The 21,173-nt window shown below is 49.2% G+C and overlaps 1 protein-coding gene across 8 annotated transcripts in view; it reads left to right on the plus strand.

Annotated features, from left to right (window-relative positions):
* Positions 1-21,173, plus strand: part of relch (RAB11 binding and LisH domain, coiled-coil and HEAT repeat containing) — a 143,775-nt gene that overhangs the window by 42,841 nt on the left and 79,761 nt on the right. For all 8 annotated transcript variants that reach the window (XR_015078559.1, XR_015078560.1, XM_085989267.1 and 5 more), the window contains exons 6-8: positions 9,092-9,292; positions 18,199-18,290; positions 19,391-19,729. Coding sequence is in view for 6 of the 8 variants with exons in the window: in XM_085989267.1 (XP_085845393.1) it covers positions 9,092-9,292; positions 18,199-18,290; positions 19,391-19,729 (632 nt within the window). In the remaining 2 variants the exon portion in view is untranslated. The remainder of the gene's footprint in view (positions 1-9,091; positions 9,293-18,198; positions 18,291-19,390; positions 19,730-21,173) is intronic.

Genomic DNA, 21,173 nt, shown 5'->3' on the forward strand with positions numbered 1-21,173 from the left:
ACCAAGAGTAGTCTTCAGGTGAAGAGGAGTTAGAGAGCAGGGAATAATTGGACCAGTTTGCACATGGTTCAGCCTCTATTTTAAAGTCATATAAAAATGACAAAGTATAAAGCTTTGATATTTACAGTTAAAGAGCAAAATTTAGTAATTTTGGAAGCAGAGGTGTATATGTTTCGTATGACGGGGAAAGCTTATGATGGGATGTCTAGTTCGGCTCTACAGTCGATGGCCTCCTGAGATGCCGAGTGGAGAAATGAGGTGCCTCCCGCAACAAATCTGTGGGTAGGTCGATGTGATGTCTTCCACGGTCTGGGACTCATGGCCACAGTCGCACTTCGGGTCGTCCCTCATCTTCCACTTGTGGAGCGGGTGGCTGCATCGTCCGTGCCCTGTGTGGATTGGGTTGAGCACTGTCCACTGTCTTCGAGGGAGGTCGAAGCCAGGGACCTCCGCTGCTGGGTCAGTGGTGAGGTGTTGGTCACGATTTTTTTCCATCTCACTGAGCACGGTGGCGTCGCGGTGAATGGCAGGCGGGGTAATGTGGGACAGCACCAGGAGCCACTCAGTTGGAGTGGACTTGAGCGTCCCTGACACCGTCCTCCGAGAAGTAAGAGTTGGTCGGAGCAAGGGAGTTTCACTGAACCATAAGCCGAGGAGCTGAGATGCAAAACTAAGGTGCTACAGCGCCACCACTGTTGGGAGGATGTATTTGCAGCATGACGCAGGCACTTTGTTAGGAGCAGAATTTTTTTTCACGGGATTGTTAAGATCTGGAACGCATTACCTGAAAGACTCGTGGAGCAGATTCCATGGGAACTTTCAAAAGGCAATTGGACATGTACTTGAAGAGGGCTAATTTGCAGGGTTATGGGCTAAAGCTGTGGAGTTGGACTAAATTGGAGAGCTCTTTCAAAGAGCCGGCACAGGCATAACTGGCCGAATGGCGGCCTCCTGTGCTGTAAGATTCTAAAAGTGACTGGCCTACTAAGCCACTCTGTCATAGCAAACCTCTACAAGGAATAAGAATGAATAAAACGGGGTCGACCATTTGGCTGCGACCTAGGCAAAAAATTAGGAATTGGCTAAGGCGAGTGGATCCTGCAGTGCCCTCCTCATTTGTATCTGAAGACTGGTGCCAAAGCCATACTCTCAGACTCCTCCATCACCATCCCTGGGTGTTGTGTATGTACCTTTAAGAGAATAACTGGTCTCAGACTGCAGTACCGGCAGTGACCACCCCTGTATAAAAGGCCCTAGCAGGCTTCTGTAGTTTCAGTTTCCAGGTTGTCTCCATTCAGTAAAGACTTGTTATAATCAACTCCTGCAGCCCGTGTCTCAATTATACACGGACATAATACTGGCGACGAGGATGGGAACGAACTTACCTGCAACTCGGCAGCACCTCAGACGACGTTATTGAAGGTCGAAGCCAGAAGAAAGAAAAAAAAAAAAATAATCCAAAGAAACTCGAGAAACGGGCGTCGACCGTGGGCAACCGCCCTCCAAATCATCGAATTGAAAAGTGCAGGAGAGACTGTCGAGAGCCAGGCTTGGTTCTCCAGTCTGTGGTTTCCCAGCTAATCGGGCTGGTGGCAGGTAGTGCACTGATCCTTCCTGGGCTGCGGCGGGCTAGAGCTCGATCGGGTGGCTCTGCAACGGGGCCGGGCAGCGAGTCGGGAAGCAAAGAGAGAGGGTGGAGCACGCAGGGCGCAGCCGGTGCTTCGAAGCCGGGCAGTGTTCGGACCTAAGAGGGAGGGAAGTGTCCCAGAGGGCCCGCTCCACGACGGGAACGGTTCTTCAATTAACGGAGCAAATATTGAAGCGCGATAGAAAAATAAAAATACCGTGGCGAGCGGCGTTGGCAGCAGCGATCGAGGAGGCGCGAAGACCATAGGGCGTCGCCATTACAGGATAGTAAAATAAATATAATCGCCAGCAGCAGTGGGAAAGCGCGGGAGGCGCCATCTTAACTCGGCGGGGAAGAAGGAAAAGCGCGGGAGGCATCATTTTGATCCGTTGGGGACGAAGGCAAAGCGCGGGAGGCGCCATCTTAGATTTTCAAGATGCCAAAGACTGGCGATATCACTGCCTTCGATAATGCAATAGAAGACTGGACCACGTGGGAAGAGTCGAGGTATATTGCGAGGCAAACGAAATAGCCGATGAGAAAAAGGCATCGGTATTGCTAAATTTAATGGGCACAAGAACGTACGGCCTATTGCGGGACCTGATTACTCCAGCCAAACCGAAGGCGAAGAGTTTTAACGAAATTGTTGCTATCCTACAGGAACACCTAAATCCTACACCGCTGCTGATAGCAGAAAGATTTAAATTCCACAGGAGAAATCAGCATAAAAATGAGAGCAATGCTGATTACCTTACGGAACTACGCAAGCTATCAAAGCACTGCCAGTTCGGAGCAGGACTGGCAGATACCTTACGGGACAAATTTGTCTGTGAACTCCTGAGTGAAGGAACCCAGAAGAGGTTACTCTCAGAGAAAGAGCTGACGCTAGATAAGGCTTTCAGCGTGGCAGTATCGTACGAAGCAGCAGCAAGGGGAGCTGCGGAAATACAACAAAAGCCACAGGAATACGGCACCCACGAAATGACACAGGGATTTGCAAAATGTTATCGCTGCGGCAGAACAAACCATGACCAGAAGGACTGCTGGTCCAAGGACAAAATATGCAGGCAATGCGGAAAGATGGGACACATTGCACGAGTTTGCAGGTCTGGAAAGAAGACCAACGACAACAAAAAGGCTACTAAGGAACCGTACAGGAAAGTACAAAAGATGACGGACAGCAGTTCCGAAGACCAGATGAGCGATAGTGAATCCGGGAACAAGAGACTAAGCTGTCTCAAACTTCACAACGTAATCGCAAAAGAGGATCACCGAACCATTTGGGTCACCCTCACGATAGCAGGGTCCCAAGTCAAAATGGAATTGGATACAGGATCAGCTCTAACCGTCATGAATCGACGAGACTACGAGCGGCTATTCTCACACATACCCTTGAGAGAGACATCCATTGTCTTGAGGACGTATACGGGGCAGAAAGTATACCCCAGAGGAAAAATAAGGGTGCCTGTCGAATACAATGGCAAGAAAATACGGAAATTGTATCTCTACATTCTGCAAAATGGTGGACCACCGTTATTGGGACGTGAATGGATCAGAAAGATAAGTTTAGACTGGCACTCCATTCAGGCACTGACGGTGGCTGGTAAAAAGGATGACGACATCACTCCTGGACGATTGTCAACCATCTTAGCTGACGCCAGAGGTATTTCAACAAGAGCTGGGCACTCTTAAAGGCGTAACCGCCTCGATAAAAATAGAAGAGAATGCAATTCCCAAGTTTTTTCAAAGCAAGACCGGTACCATATGCAATTCGCCCAGCCGTCGAGGCAGAGCTGGAGAATGCAGGCGTGTTATCTAAGGTAGACTGGAGCGAGTGGGCGACACCCATCGTTCCTGTCATGAAGAAAACGTTAAGCAATAAGTCTGAGGAGCCAAGGAAGGTTCGCATCTGTGGGGACTTCAAGGTGACGGTGAACCCAGTCCTTCACACAGTACAATATCCTCTTCCAAGGATAGAAGATATCTTCGCCTCACTATCTGGAGGGAAGCGTTTTACAAAAATTGACCTAGCACAAGCATATTTGCAGATGGAGGTTGAAGAATCCTCTAGGAAGTATCTCACGATAAACACTCACAAAGGCCTTTACCAGTATAATCGACTGGTATTCGGAGTAGCATCAGCTCCGGCGATATGGCAAAGAGCGATGGAACAAGTCCTGCAAGGGATTCCGGGGACTCAGTGTTACTTGGACGACATCCTAGTGACAGGTGAAGATGACCGTGAACACCTTAACAACCTAGAACAGGTGCTCACTAGACTACGTGAACATGGGCTACGAGCCAATTGCCCCAAGTGTGAGTTTTTAAAGAAACCGATATCGTATTGTGGCCACGCGATTGATGAAGAGGGGTTGCATAAGTCCCCTGACAAAATTGAAGCAGTAGTTAAGGCTCCAGCGCCTGAAAATGTGTCGCAACTGAGGTCATTCCTCAGATTGGTGAATTACTACCATAAGTTTTTGCCGAATTTGTCCACAATTCTGCATCCACTGAACGCCCTACTACGAACGGGAGTAGCATGGAAATGGAGCGATGAATGTAAGCGGGCCTTTCAGAAGAGTAAGGACCTAATCACTTCAAGAGAAGTATTGGCTCACTACAACCCATCACTATCGATAAGACTGGCGTGTGATGCGTCTCCCTACGGCATTGGGGCGGCACTGTCACATAAATTCCTTGATGGTTCAGAGAGGCCGATAGCTTTTGCGTCACGCTCGTTAACTTCAGCCGAGCGTAACTACGCCCAGATTGACAGAGAGGCCCTCAGCCTGGTGTGGGGGGTGAAGAAGTTCAATCACTACCTGCACGGTCAGAAATTTACTCTACTAACTGATCATCAACCTCTCATCTCCATTTTCAACCCTCAGAAGGGCGTACCGATAATGACGGCACAGCGGCTACAGAGGTGGTCCGTTTTCCTAGGGGAACACCAATATGACATCGAGTACAAAGGAACTAAACAGCATGGGAATGCTGATGGATTGTCGCGCCTACCGTTGCTGACGGTGGAAGAAGAACTGGCAGTGGAGTTATTCCACTCGACTATAGTCGAATGTCTCCCTGTGACGAATGCAAACATAGAAAAGGAAACACGAAATGACCCGACACACTCCTGGGTCTATGATTTAACGGTGAAGGGATGGCCAGCACATGGTGAACCACTGCTGCCAGCATGCTCGCCGAGAAGAGAACAGCTGTCAGTGTGCAGAGGAACCTTGATGTGTGGATCCAGAGTAGTAATTCCACCCAAATTGAAGGATAGAGTGCTCAATGAGCTTCATGAGGGTCATCTGGGAGGGGTAAAAATGAAGAACTTAGCCAGAGCGTTTGTGTGGTGGCCGGGAATCGATAGAGAAATCGAAGAGATGACCAAGAGCTGTACAGGATGCCAGAAGGTCCAAAACGCCCCACCACAAGCCCCTCTACATCCATGGGAGTGGCCCTCATCTCCATGGCAAAGGGTGCATATTGATTTTGCTGGTCCCTTCATGGACTTGATGTTTTTAATTGCGGTGGATGCACATTCAAAGTGGCCAGAGGTAATAAAAAATGTCCTCAACCACCACAGAAAAAACTATCTCAGTCTTACGAACCATATTCGCCAGGAATGGGCTGCCTGAACAGATTTGCTCTGACAATGGACCACAGTTTGTGTCTGAAGAGTTCCGGAGGTTCTTGAAGAACAATGGTGTTAAGCATTACACATCCGCCCCATATCATCCAGCCACTAATGGATTGGCCGAGAAGTTTGTTCAAACATTCAAGAAGGCTATCAAGGCAATGTGTAATGAAGATATACCCCTACAACACAAGGTGGATAACTTCTTGTTTGCCTACCGGAATGCGACACATGCGGTTACCAACCAAACTCCAGCCATGATGATCTTCAATCGAAGACTACGATGCCGCTTGGATTTGGTTCAGCCAAACGTCAGAAGAGATGTGGAGAACAGGCAGTTTCAGAATATGAATGAAAGGCCGACCAGGAGTTTTAAGATAGATCAACCAGTTTTGGCCCGGGACTACCGCACAGAGAAATGGCAGCCAGGAACGATCTGTACACGGCAAGGACCTCTCATGTATACCGTGGACGTTGGAGAGAGCATTGTAAGATGCCATGCTGACCAGATTCTAGAGTCACTGGAAAACGTCAACTCCACACCGCGATCTGATACACCTGGCGATGAAACCGAAGTACCAATTGCATCTACCGCAGAATCGGTGATATTGGAAGCAGACGAACCAAACAACGACATTGATCCCGACTCAACCTTGCCAGAAGAACCTGATATCCCAAAGAGGCGTTATCCAGACAGAATCAGGAAGCCTCCTCAAAGACTGAACTTATAATTGCTTAACTTCAACCAATGTATCTAGCAACCGTAATTGTAATTAGTTATTTAGTTAAATGAATGTTATGTACTGTTTATCTAAAAGGGGAGGAATTGTTGTGTATGTACCTTTTTAAGGGAGTAACTGGTCTCAGACTGCAGTACCGGCAGTGACCACCCCTGTATAAAAGGCCCTAGCAGGCTTCTGTAGTTTCAGTGTCCAGGTTGTCTCCATTCAGTAAAGACTTGTTATAATCAACTCCTGCAGTCTGTGTCTCAATTATACACGGACATATGTCCTGTCCTGTCCCGTCCCACCGGCAGGATAGACCCATCAGAGGTGGGGGCACAATGGTATACAGTTGAGTGGGAGTGATCCTGGGAATCCACGACGTTGATCCCAGCTCGTGGTTTTACGGTCAAACATGGGCAAGTTAACCTCCTGTTGAATACCACCTACCGCCCTCTTTCAGGTGACGAGCCACTACTACTCAGTGTTGAACGACACTCTGGGTGGGGGACTTTAATGTCCATGACCAGGGGTGGCTCGGTAATACCACCACTGACCGAGGTGACATAACTGCCACACTGGGCTTACGGCAGGTGGTGAGAGAACCAACGCAAGGGAATAACTACTTTACCCCGTCCTCATGAATCTGCCTATCGCAGATGCATCTGTCCATGATGGTATTGGTCTCCCCAAGGTCATTCCTACCAAGTCCTATCTTCACACTGAGGACACCATCCATCGTGTCGTGTGGCACTACCAACATGCTAATATATAGATTAATCTAGCAGCTCAATCAGCAACAGCAAAATTGTATTCCACCACAATCTGTAACCTCATGCCCCACATATTTCTCATTCCTCCATCACCATCAAGCCAAGTGACCAACCCTAGTACAATGAGGAGTGTAGAAGAGCATGCCAGGGGCAGCACCAGGCATGCCTGAAAAGGAGTTGCCAACCTGGTGAAGCTACTACACAGGACTACATGCATGTAAAACAGCATACTAAGTGATTCCATAACTAACAGATCAGGTCAAAGCTATGTGGTCTTGCCACACCCAGTCGTGAATGGTGGACAATTAAGCAACTAATGGGAAGAGGAGATTCCCATTAACATCCCAACCTCAACGTTGGCGGAGCCCGGCACGTAAGTGCAAAATACGAGGCTGAATGTTCCAATCAACTGCGTGGATGATCCTTCTCGGGCTTCTCCTGTAGTCCCTACCGTCACAGATGCCAGTCTTCAGCCAATTCAATTCACTCCACATGATAAGAAACGGGACACAGCAATAGGGAGACACACCACCACCTTCTCGAGGGCAACTGGCGATGGGCAATTAATGCTGGCTGTAACAGCGACGCCTACATCCCGAGAATGAATTTTTAAAAAACACTAATGCTTTAGGTTTACAATTGCACATGTATTTTTTTTTAAAAAGCTACAGAAATTTCTCTCTTTCTCTGACTCTTGCATGGTCATTACTGAGCTGGGATATATATTGCTGATGACTGTGTGTGAGATGGTAGACATCATCCAGCATTTGGCACTCAAGTTATTGCATCACAACATAAAGCATGGATTTTAATGAAACCATAGTTCTTTTTAAGATGACCTGGAGTGTGTAGATTTGATCATACACTAATTTCATAATATGGTTTCTTAAGATAGCATAGTTGCTAGGTTACTGAGCAGATGAATTCTCAACCACTGTACTTCGAAATGAGCATCTTAAATTCTAAGTGTCTGTGACATCTGATTGACTCTGCAAATTTAACACCTACTGATATAAGCTGCTTTGCTGTGAATTAGGCTTTTTCTACCACTTCGACCTTGTCTTCACAGCAGAAAGGCAGTTTCTGTAAACAGAGATGAGCCTTCAATAAATTGAGACCCATGCCCCTGTCCGGGTAGCGTACCCAGGCTTAACAATTACTGTTCAATTGTAATTAAAGCTACTCAAGATCGCATGAGATGACTACCACATTCATCTAACTCTCTTGGAAAATGCAATGCCATCAAACCATTGTGTAAAAACTAAAACTAATACCATTTATATACAGGATAAGACCATAAGAATTAGGAGCAGGAGTCGGCCGTACAACCCTTCGAGCCTGCTCCGCCATTCAATAAGATCATGGTGTATCTTCGACCTCATCTCCACTTTCCCGCCCGATCTCCATATCCCTTGATTCCCCTAGAGTCTGAAAATCTATCAATCTCAGCCTTGAAGATACTCAACGATTCAACATCCACAGCCCTCTGGGGTAGAGAATTCCAAAGATTCACCACCCTCTGAGTGAAGAAATTCCTCCTTATCTCCATCTTAAATGGCCGACCCCTTATCCTGAGACTGTGCCCCCTAGTTCTACTCTCTCCAGCCAGGGGGAAACAACCTCTCGGCATCTACCCTGTCAATCCCCCGCAATCTTGTGTTTCATGAATTATGCATAGAAACATTGAGATGCTGAGAATACAGTACCTGCATACAAAGATAGGATCAGTCCTCATGAGGTTAAAGTACTTTTTTAGGACACATTTGTTGCACTGTTTGATAGCAGAAATTCTGAATTAAATTATTCTCTATATATAGACCTTCACATTGAAGTGGTTCACTCCAGTCCACCCATGGAGTTTGGATCTCCAGTCAGAACTAAAGACATCAGAGAATTCCCAATGGTGTAATCCCAAGGCCTCTGAAATCCGTGTTGGTTTAGCCATCTCTGATCAAAGGCACAATGGTGCAAACTATTGCCTAGGATGCTGATGAGCAGGTGTTCCCATGTTGTGTCTCTCGCATACCTGCTAATGCTGTGTCCATGTGTAATTTAATTAGCACCTAGAACAAAGCCCCTGCAATCAACCTGGTCTGGTCCAGCAGATAATTCGACTCCAGGCCTCCATTTTGAAATTGGGTAAGGCAAGACAGTTTCCATTTTACTCTAGCTATTACAGAATCATGAGATTAGATAGCGAAATTTCCCTTTTTTTGTCGCAAGGTACTCGTGTAATCAGTATTGTACTTGATATTTCATTTTGACTTACGGAAAACTTAACTTCACAGTATCATTTAGAATTATTCTTTGTTCTTTCTTCAACCTTTAGGATTTTGAACTGTGGGATGATGTAGGATTGAACATTCCAAAGCCTCCAGACTTGTTGCAACTGTATCGGGAGTGTGGAAGCCATGCAACTTCATCGAAAGAAATGACGGATGTGGCTGTCGGAGTGGAACCAAATGAATTGGAAGCACTACCTAACATCAAAGAGTTAGCTACTCTGGTGGAGCAACCGCAGTTACAAGAGGTAAGAGGGGTGAAGGAAGGAGAAAGTTCAACCGGGTAGTACAGTGTCTGCATTATAAAACCAGTTCCGCTGTTGAGACTGACTGGGTTGTATGTACCAGGACAGTTCCAGTTCAAATACTTGTAGGTACGTACCACTTTGTTGGCCTTGCATACTGGGGCTTAGAAATTAATTTATAGATTTTTAATAAGTTGTGGCGGAGCCACCAAGGGTCTCGGAACAATTGGTAATAATCCCTTTAACTACAGTGTAGTGCAGCCGCGGACTGCACCTTTAAACTGCCTGTTAACTACTGTATTGTGTTTTCCTGCACTCCACGTGATGACGTCATGACGCCGATCACGTGACCAGTGGCGCGAAGAACGCGATGACGTCAGCTTCCAGTAGTTGAGTGCCCAGCAAGCTGAATAGACCTGTGTACCGTTTCTCCTGTAGTTTCCCTGTTAACTTCGTTGTTCATTAAAACCTGTTGATTTGATTCATCAAGTCGAATACCTTATTCGGATAGGAACCTCCGTTCCTACATTGGTGACCCCGATCTCGTCGGACAACTTTCGTCGAGGATGAACACGAACGCCGTCGCCCTTAAACTGCCGCAGTTCTGGGAACAGCAGCCAGCAGCATGGTTTTTCCAGGCAGAAGCACAGTTCGCTCTCCGGGAGGTCACAGCAGATGCGACCCGTTATTATTACGTGGTTGCCGTGCTCGACAGTGCCACGGCCTCGCGGGTCGTCAGCATCCTTGGAAGCCCACCTGAGGAGGGCAAGTACGAAGCGCTTAAAACCCGTTTGCTACAGGTATTTGATCTTAATAAGTCGGAGCGGGCTCGCAAGCTTATTTCCATGCCCGGCCTCGGGGACTCAAAACCGTCAGAGCTGATGAGTCAAATGCTCACGCTGTTGGGCGCGGAACCCCAATGCTTTTTATTCCGTGAGCTTTTCCTCTGCCAACTACCCGAACCGGTTCAGGCGGCATTGGCCAACACTGCCATCACAGACGGTGCTGAACTCGCTGCAGAGGCAGACAAGATATTTGCTGTTACTCGGCAATGTTGTGCAGCCACGAGGCACCTTTCCCCCACGCGAGCGAAGCCCAGCCCTCCCCCAGCAGGATGGTGTGCGTACCACGCCCGTTTTGGCGCCAAAGCTCAATGCTGCCGGCCTCCTTGCAGTTTCCCTCCAGGAAAAAAAAACTCCAACAAGCCCGCGTCCTACCGGACAGACGACAAGGTCTAAAAAGCACAGCAAGTTAGCTATGGCGGCGGGCTCAGCGGGCAAACTCATTTACGTTACGGATTCCGTTACGGGCCGACGATTCCTGTGCGACACTGGTTCCCAGTGCAGCATCCTCCCAGCTTCAAAGCTGGACCTACTATCCGGCGGCCAGGGGCCTTCCCTCGTGGCAGTAAATGGCGCTGCCATGCGTACGTTCGGGAAACGGACGGTCAACTTAACCTTCGGTCAGCGTTTTGTCTGCGACTTCATTACAGCTAAGGTCTCACAGGCCATCCTGGGTGCTGATTTTTTCTGTGCAAACGGTCTGCTGGTCGACATCCAACACTGCCGACTCATATAATGCGTCCACTTTCCACGCAGTGCCCTGCCACCGCAGCACTGCCGTGGCCTGTGCGGTTCCATCACAAGACGGGCGATATACCTATCAATTCATTCCATGAAAAGCGACGAGTTAAGATAGTAACTATAGGTTTTTATTGGCTAAATAACAGAGCCCACCCTCGTGGGTGATCGGTTCCAACAAGGAAGGATACTAGCCAAGCGGTCACCTTTATACCTGGGCAAGCAGGCGGAGCCATGGGCGGAGTCAGCTGAGGTATGCCTAGGTATAACAGCGTGCGTGGCAAGAGGTAACCTTGTGTAGTGATAACAGTGTAAACAGTGATAACAACAGTGTAACAATAGTGAACGGTAACAGTGGTTTACCACATTCACCCCTTGTTTAAAATTGAGTCCGGCGGGGTGAAGTGTACTACCAGTTCGTGTATGTCAGTCTCTCAGGAGGCCTCGTAAGCCTTTCTGATCGGCGCGGCGGCGGTGGTGCAGTATCCGATGTTAATGCTGGTGTCTGCGTGGTCGACGAAGGCTCCTGGGGTTCCGGCATGCCGTCTACAGGAGCTGGATTTGGGGGAGTGGTGGGGGGTAACGGTGGTATCTCGGGTGCCCGAGGGTGCGAGGTCTCGCAAGGAGACAGTGTCCTCCCGCCCGTCTGGGTATGCCACATAGGCGTACTGGGGGTTGGCGTGTAGGAGGTCCACCCTCTCGACCAGGGGGTCCGTTTTATGGGTCCTCACGTGCTTCCGCAGCAGGACGGGCCCCGGAGAAGTCAGCCATGTTGGTAGCGAGGTTCCCGTAGTCGACTTCCTGGGGAAAACAAACATTCGTTCATGGGGGGTGGCGTTAATGGCAGTGCAAAGCAGTGACCGGATGGAGTGGAGCGCTGCCGGGAGGACTTCCTGCCAGCGAGAGGTTGGGAGGCCCTTAGACTTTAGGGCTAAGAGGACGGCCTTCCAAACTGTCGCGTTTTCTCTTTCCACCTGGCCGTTCCCCTGGGGGTTGTAGCTGGTGGTCCTGCTCGCAGCAATACCTCTCGCGAGCAGGAACTGGCGAAGTTCCTCGCTCATGAAGGATGAGCCCCGGTCGCTATGTATATAGTTCGGGAACCCAAACAAGGCGAAGAGGTCGTTCAGGCATTTGATGACCGTGGTACTGGTCATGTCTGGGCAGAGGATGGCAAAGGGGAAACGGGAGTACTCGTCAATAATGTTGAGGAAGTACACATTACGGTCAGAGGACGGGAGGGGCCCCTTAAAATCGATGCTCAAGCGCTCGAAGGGGCGGGTGGCCTTGATCAGGCTTGCTCTGTCCGGCCTATAGAAATGCGGTTTGCATTCGGCACAGGTTTGGCAGTTCCTGGTCATGGTCCTGACCTCCTCCGATGGAGTAGGGCAGGTTGCGGGCCTTAATGAAGTGGGGGGAGGGATCCACCGTAAGCCAAAGTGACACTTTGAAGGTGGCTTTGGAAATCCAGCCCTAGTAGGACGGCAGCGCAGAGCTGGGGCAGGACGAGAAGTTTAAAGTTTTTATATTCCGTGCCCCTAACCGACAGGGTCACCACACAGTAGCCGCTGATGTCTGTTGAATGGGACTTCGCCGCCATCGAGATCCGATGGCGCGTTGGCCGGACAGTGAGGGAGTAGCAGCTCACCGTGTCTGGGTGAATAAAACTCTCCGTGCTTCCGCTGTCGAACAGGCAGGTTGTGGCGTGGCCGTTTACTTCGATGTCCATCATGGACTTGGACAGATGATGCGGGAGAGCTTGGTCAAGCGTGACGGAGGCCAGTGTATGGCTGAGTGAGCTGCTGTAGTCTGCAGGTGAGGCGGTGGTCGGGTCTGGAGACAAAACGGCGGCTGAGTGCAGCGAACAAAATGGCGGCGCCCATGACGCGGATCCCCACGAAGTTGGACAAAATGGCGGAGAAGATGGCCGCCCCACAACTCTCATGAGGCACTGCTGGCGTCTGTGGCCTTGATCAAGGATGGCCGCCCCCACGACTCACATGATGCAATGCTGGTATCTGTGGCCTTGATCAAAGATGGCCGCCCCCACAACTCACATGAGGCACTGCTGGCGTCTGTGGCTTTCCCCCTGCAGGCGTTTACGAAGTGGCCTTTCTTTTTGCAGCCGGAGCAGGTCGCGTTCCTTGCAGGGCAGCGTGCCTTTTGATGTCTCGCCTGGCCACAGAAGAAGCAGCTGGCGGCCCGATCGTGGAGGTCCGCTGCCGCAACAGGTCCCAGGGGTGGCGGCCCCGATCGATTCTGGGACACCAACGCCGTAGTAGGTCCCAGGGGCGGCGGTGCGAGGGGTATTGCGTCGGAGTCGGGCCCGAGTCCCAGGGTCGCGCAGCACTGTACCTGGAGTACGCCTCGAGGTCCCGATGGGCCACTTCCAGGGAGCGAGCGAGGGCTGCAGCTGTTTTCAATTCGAGGTCCTTTGATTCGAGCAGTCTTTGCCGTGAGTAGTCGGACCGAAGGCCTTTCACGAAGGCATCGCGGATATTTCCTTCAGTATTTTCTGCAGCCGTTACAGCTTTAAAGTCGCAGTCCCTGCCGAGTGTTTGTAGCACCCGTAAAAAATCATCTACAGACTCTCCTGGCTGTTGCGAGCGGGATCTTAGGAGATGTCTGGCATACATTGAATTTACTGGGCTCCGGTACTGCTCTTTTAGCAGGTTGAGGGCGTCCTCGTATGTAGCAAGGTCCCGGATGAGTGCAAATACTTTAGGGCTCACCTGGGCGGTCAGGACTCTTAGTTTGGATTCCGGAGGCACGCCGGAGGCTCCCAGGTAGGATTCGAAACAGCTCAGCCAGTGTTCGAAGTCGAGGGCTGAATTCGCTGCCTGTGGGTTTAGATCCAGGTACGGCGGTCAGAGGGCTCGCAGCCAGGTCGGCTGCTGGGGCTGTTGTAGCTGGTCGTTTTGCTGCTCCAATCCACTCATTTCAAAATTTAGCCAATAAAATTGATATACCTATCAATTCATTCCATGAAAAGTGACGAGTTAAGATAGTAACTATAGGTTTTTATTGGCTAAATAACAGAGCCCACCCTCGTGGGTGATCGGTTCCAACAAGGAAGAATACCAGCCAAGCGGTCACCTTTATACCTGGGCAAGCAGGCGGAGCCATGGGCGGAGTCAGCTGAGGTATGCCTAGGTATAACAGCGTGCGTGGCAAGAGGTAACATTGTGTAGTGATAACAACAGTGTAAACAGTGATAACAGCGTAACAATAGTGAACAGTTGTGAACGTTAACAGTGGTTTACGCGCCTGCTCGGCGAATTCCCGGAGCTCACCAGGCCTACTTTTTCGGCTGCAGTCACACGGCACGGGGTGGAGCACCATATCTCCACGACCGGAACACCCGTTTACGCTCGGGCGCGGCGATTAGAAGCCGGCAAGCTGGCAGCCGCAAAGGCTGAGTTCCAGACCATGGAGCGCCTCGGGATCATCCGGCGTTCGGACAGCCCTTGGTCCTCCCCACTGCATATAGTACCCAAACCAGGCGCCGGATGGCGACCTTGCGGGGGTTATAGGCGCTTAAACGACGCCACAACACCGGACAGGTACCCTATTCCCCACATCCAAGCTTTTTCGGCACATCTGGCTGGCAACGCTATATTTTCGAAAGTGGATCTCGTTCGTGGATATCACCAAGTTCCGGTGCACCCTCCAGACGTCCCCAAAACGGCAGTCATCACTCCGTTCGGCCTTTTTGAGTTCCTCCGCATGCCATTCGGTCTGGAAAACCCAGCGCAAGCATTCCAGCGGTTGATGGACTCTGTCTTACGGGACCTGCCCTTCATTTTTGTATATTTGGACGACATCCTAATAGCCAGCAAGGATACGACAGCTGACATGGCCCATTTACGGACACTTTTCGCCCGACTCGGCCAACACGGCCTTATTGTCAATCCGGCTAAATGCACATTTGGAGTATCCAGCATTGATTTCCTGGGACACAGGATTACCCCAGAAGGCGCCGTCCCGCTAGCCACCAAGGTAGAGGCAGTTACCGCATTCCCGCGGCCTCACACGGTCAAACCCCTACAAGAGTTCTTGGGGATGGTAAATTTTTATCATCGTTTTGTCCCCAAGGCGGCCCGGTTAATGCAACCTCTGTACGAAGCACTAAAAGGGAAGTTGGGCAAGGATGTCCTCACTTGGACACCGCACATGGACCAGGCATTACGCGATACCAAGGCGGCGTTGGCGGATGCAACTATGCTAGCACACCCTCTCCCGGGCACGACTGTTGCCCTCACTACGGATGCCTCCGACTACGCCATCGGAGCGGTTCAAGAGCAGTGGGTCGACGGGGGATGGCAGCCGTTAGCCTTTTTCAGCCGCCAACTGCGCAAGAACGAGAGAAAGTATAGCACTTTTGACAGAGAGTTGCTAGCCCTGTTCTTGGCCATCCGGCATTTCCGTTTCCTGCTAGAAGGCCGTCCATTCACTGCATTCGTGGACCACAAGCCGCTCACCTTTGCCATGGCCAAAACGGCTGAACCTTGGTCAGCTCGGCAGCAGCGCCACCTCACGTTTATATCCGAATTCACAACGGATTTGCGGCACGTGTCAGGCAAGGATAATCTCGTGGCAGATTGCCTTTCCCGGGTTCCAGTCCAGGCAGTCCACCTGGGCATCGATTTCGTTGGACTGGCAGAGGATCAACTGGCAGACCCAGAGGTACAAGCGTTTAGGACCACGCCTTCCAGTTGGCAGGTTGCAGACGTGCCGTTTCAAGCGGCAGGAACCATGCTCTTGTGCGACACATCCATGGGAGTGCCCTGGCCCATTGTGCCGGCCGAATGGCGCAAGAAAGTATTCCAGGCAATCCACGGGTTATCTCACCCGGGGATGCGGGCTTCTCGATGACTACTGTCCCGCAAATTTGTTTGGAAAGGCATGCATTTGGATGTCCGGGACTGGACAAACAATTGCGTCGATTGTCAAAAATCCAAAGTCCACCGTCACGTCAAGGCTCCGGTGGCCAACTTCCCGGTGCCTGAGCGCTGTTTCGACCACGTTCACGTGGATTTAGTAGGTCCCCTTCCCGGGTCGCGTGGATTCACACACCTCCTGACGGTGGTAGACCGGACCACCAGGTGGCCAGAGGCAATTCCCTTGGCCGCTACCACCGCAGCAGACGTCGCCAGGGCATTTCTTTCGTCGTGGGTGGCTCGGTTCGGGGTGCCATCGGACATGTCTGCAATTCACATCAGAGCTGTGGAACGCAGTGGCACAAGGCCTGGGTACCAAGCTGCACCGTACCACCACGTACCATCCGCAGGCGAATGGCCTGTGCGAAAGGTTCCATCGGTCTCTCAAAGCGTCCCTCCGTGCCAGCTTGAGGGGACCCAACTGGGTGGACAGGCTCCCATGGGTGATGCTAGGCCTCCGGACAGCACCAAAGGAGGATCTTCAGTCTTCATCAGCTGAGCTGGTTTATGGCCAGACACTCAGAGTACCAGGTGACTTTCTCCCTCCACACACTGAACCATGGTCTGCAGCTCAACAGCTCCTACTTCATCAGGAGGCGGCTAGGAATTTCCTGCCCATCCCAACCTCGCACCATGACCTGCAGAGGCCTCACGTCCCGACAGAGCTCATGAGTTCAGACTGTGTCTTTATTCGACGAGACGGTCACAGAGACCCACTCAAGCCACCGTATACCGGACCTTTTCGTATCATCTCATCAGGGGAAAAGTTTTTCACAGTCGAAGTCGGTGGAAAGTCTGATACCGTCTCTATCGACCGGCTCAAACCAGCCCACCTGGATCGGAGTGAGCCTGTCGTGGCTGCCCAACCGCCTCGCCGCGGCCGACTGCTGTTAGCCGCCAGACCAGCTGTGCACCAGCCCACCGTCGAACAGCCCGATTCGGCCTCTGACGCGCCTGCACCTCTGACTGTCGTTTCTGCCTTGCCCGAGACGCCGCTTCTACCGCAATCCGGCACTGGTTCTTCTACTAATGCCCCGTTTCCGCTGCCTGAATTTCGTCGCCATTAAGCCTCCTACTCGGTTGACAATGTCCGTTAAAGTGGATTCTGGGGGGGCGCCTGTGGCGGAGCCACCAAGGGTCTCAGAACAATTGGTAATAATCCCTTTAACTACAGTGTAGTGCAACCGCGGACTGCACCTTTAAACTGCCTGTTAACTACTGTATTGTGTTTTCCTGCACTCAACGTGATGACGTCATGACGCTGATCACGTGACCACCAGTGGCGCGAAGAACGCGATGACGTCATGACGTCAGCTTCCAGAATCTTCCAGCAGTCGTCGAGTGCCCAGCAAGCTGAATAGACCTGTGTACCGTTTCTCCTGTAGTTTCCCTGTTAACTTCGTTGTTCATTAAAACCTGTTGATTTGATTCATCGAGTCGAATACCTTATTCGGATAGGAACCTCCGTTCCTACAAAGTGATAAATGAAATGGAAACAATCCTCTTTTATTCAAAGTGTAAAAATGCATTATTTAATGTTTTCCTCTTGCTGATGGTGTAATTATTTTGCTTCTATGTAACAAACACCATCTTGCGTTGGGAAAATGCTCAACGCCCATGCCTGTTGCAGTGTGGCACTCCCTCCACTGGTGTACCGTGGCTGCAGTGTGTACCATCTACAAGATGCACTGCAGCAACTTGCCAAGGCTTCTTCAACAGCACCTCCCAAACCTGCGACCTCCATCACCTACAAGGACAAGGGCAGCAGGTGCCTGGAAACGCCACCAGCTGCAAGTTCCTCTCCAAGTCGCACACCATCCTGACTTGGAAATATATCAGCCGTTCCTTAATGGTCGTTGGGTCAAAATCCTGGAACTCCCTCCCTAACAGCACTGTGGGAGCACCTTCACCACACGGACTGCAGCGGCTCAAGAAATAATTGGGGATGGGCAATAAATGCTGGCCTTGCCAGTAACGTCCACATCCCGTGAACGAATAATAAAACATACAGACCAGGAAGGTCATAGGTTCAATCAATGGTCTATACTGAGTTGACTGGTTTCAGCTGAGGTAGCTGTTGGGATACTAAAATTGGCTCTTTATATTTTACAAATATTTGCTGTCAATGTACTATATACACAGCCCAAAACAAAACCACCTATACATTGTAGTGGGGAGACTCGCCCTATCCCAGTATGAGGTGAAGCTTTTCAGCTGAAGTGTCCTTGAAGGTGCTTTTTTCCCCTGTGGGACATTGGCAATGTCCTAGTTGAATGTTTAGATTGAACTTGATTCAAAGAATGAGTGAGGCTATACTTAAATCAGATACTGTAACATTACAGGCTCTATTAATTCTGCGTGTTAATGTATTGTATAATTGTTTTTTTTCCAGCAAGCAAAAATAGTGCAAGAGCTCCAAGATCAACTCAGTATGATAAACAATGAGAAGATATCCCTTGCATCGCAAATAAGACAGCTGAAGAGGTATGTGATATTGTAAAGGAATGTGAAACCAGCATTTTGTCCAGTTTAGTTCAAATTTACCTCTGCTGTCTCCCGTGAGATGATTAAAATCTAGTTCTTGTATTGGAATTTTTTTAACACGGGGAGAAATTTTACTTCATTATGTTGATGTAGCCTTTTCAGTATCTTCAGCCTGAAAGTTATAATTGAGAGCATTTAATTCTAAGCGGTTTCTTCAATTCTAATTGACTTTGTTCTGCACTATTCATTTTTAATTAGTGCAGCACAATTTGAGTCTCCCCTCTGCAGCTGCTGTCTATCTTTTGTGACTCTAAGCTAAATTTTTCTCCACCCCTCGTAGTTGGCAAAATGAATCGAGCTGTCCAGCGTTAACCCAATGGCTCTCGTCTGTTAAAAGCCAGTTGAATTCAAATATCTGTTTGTGCTCGGATTCAAGCGTACGTTTAGCCCAGCACAGTTATGGCTAGTGTTACTGAATTGTCAATTTTGCAGAACATGCCAGTTATTTTTAATTGTATGTCATATGGTTGCAATTAGTTTTGTGTCAGCCGTGGCTCAGTGGGCGGCACTCTCGTCTCTGACTCAGAAGGTTGTGGGTTCAAATCCCACTCCAGAGACTTGAGCACCAAAATCTTGGCTGACACTCCAGTGCAGTGCTGAGGGAGTGCCGCACTGCCGGAGGTGCCCTCTTTTGGGTGAGATGTTAAACCGAGGCCCCGTCTGCTCTCTCAGGTGGACGTAAAAGATCCCATGGCCACTATTTCGAAGGAGAGCAGGGGAGTTATCCCCAGTGTCCTGGCCAGTATTCATCTCTCAATCAACATCACTAAAACAGATCTGGTCATTATCACATTGCTTTTTGTGGGAGCTTGCTGTGTGCAAATTGGCTGCTGCATTTACTACGCTACAACAGTGACTACACTTCAAAAAGTACTTCATTGGCTGTACAGCTTTTTGGGACGTCTGGGTTTTGAAAGGTGCTATATAAATGCAAGTCTTTTTAGTTTTTACAAGGATAGCCAAGATTAGACGCAACATTAAATAGAAAGCAAAAAGTGTTGCATTATGGATTTAATTGAACTTTTTCTTTATTCTGACAGTGAAATAGAAGCCCTCAAGCAACAGAACTTTGCTGCTGTAGCTACTACCCCTGACAGCATAATGCTTCCACCAACCATGACAGAACAATTGCCTCAGATTCGACCAATGGATAGTGGGGAGTACCTGGATATTCGAAGCTTTGAAAGCAACAGCTGGAACGTAGAGAAGGAAGAGACCTCCACTTTTTGCCCAATAGACACTAACGCAGATTCTAATCGTCTTGCTGCTGCTCCCATTACAGTGACCACACTAACTCCACACCACAAGAAAGAAACTGAAATGCCAGCAGTTTGTTCTCAGTCAGCCCGTGAGCCAGTACAGTTCAATAAGCCAAACAGGTTAGTCACTGTTAGACGTGCTTACAGAAAATGATTGACCTACTGTGCATCGCTTTTATTCGGTGTATGTCAAAGATTATTTTCTTGAGTACAGGAAACTTTGTGCTATCCAGAGGTGAGCTATCCGGCAATCTGGAGCCACCGGCAAAAATCAGCAGCCGTTTTTTATTCTTTGTTTTTTTTTTTTGCTTTGTTTGAACAGTCAAGCTGTGCAAGGTCTGTAGCTATAGCAACAGCTTCAGCTACAGAGCTTTAGGGCCACACCCGAGTGTTTAGAAGTAACCTGTTTGTTGTCAAATACGGAGATAAGAATCTCCGTATCTCTCAACATTAACTCTGGAGAGTACGGCACTTTTTAGGCAACGGCAGCAGCTCGGTCCCGTGGGTGCCGGATAGCACAGAGCTTCCTGTACTAAACTTTTGTTAACGCCATTAATTTCAAAAGAAATCAATTTTGGATGACCTGTTGACCTGTTCTCTGTGATTAATCACCAGACATCTTTTGGATTACTGTTCACTGTCACCAGAGAAGGGTTCTTGTAAAGTAATCAATCAAACATGAATTGAAATTTGACTTTGAGCCACTTCTCCATTATCATCCGTGCTGCACTTTCTATATAATCACTTATATTTATCTAGCGCCTTTTACGTGTGTTCATCAAGGTTAGGGCAAGTAGTTGTAGTAAGAATTGCTACCCAAATACCATAATTTTTCATAAAACTTCCCAGAATATGTGCAAATACTGGTTTCTAAATAGATCTGAGCAATAAGAGATCACTTTCCCTATGATCATCATTGAACCCTTATGTGGATCAGCCATAGGGCGACCAGATCTCGGTTGGTTCACTGCATAATGTGGTGCTGAAGTATTTTTTGGACAGGAGGAGGAGGGGGGTGGGACGGCCAGTGTCGGAGCAATGAATGACAGACCGCAACTTCAGGATTTCCACGTTGGGCTGCGCCTGCGCTAACTCTTGAAGTTGCGGTCAGTTTCAAAGGCAAAATGACGGCGTCAGGACAGCAAATTCCGGGCCAATATTTTTCCAAAATGGAGGAATGGCATTTCGAGCAAAACCCGAGACAGAATTATACTCGTCCTCTTCCTGCATTGTGTGCTATTTAAATTGTGAGCTTTCAAAAATTCTCCTGGAGGAGGTTTTGCAATCTACTCAAAACAGTAAAACTAACTACGCAATTTGTTAAAGCTGTTTAATGTGAAGAGTTGCAAGATTGCAGTAGCTGTGCTCACACCTAATAATAATAATTCAACTTTTATTGTCATTGCACAAGTACATGAACAACGAAATGTGATCTTGCAAGGTCCCATGAGTCCAGTACAAATAACATTAACAGTAAATAGCACCGTCCTGGGAGAAGCAAAGCCGCTGCGTCTGTGCGCGCCGCCATTCCATTTCCACCATTCTTCCTGTCCAACAATCTTCA

Source organism: Somniosus microcephalus, chromosome 5, assembly GCF_052327205.1.
Source record: "Somniosus microcephalus isolate GS21.2 chromosome 5, FLI_Smic_1.0, whole genome shotgun sequence".
Classification (NCBI taxonomy): Eukaryota; Metazoa; Chordata; class Chondrichthyes; order Squaliformes; family Somniosidae; genus Somniosus; species Somniosus microcephalus.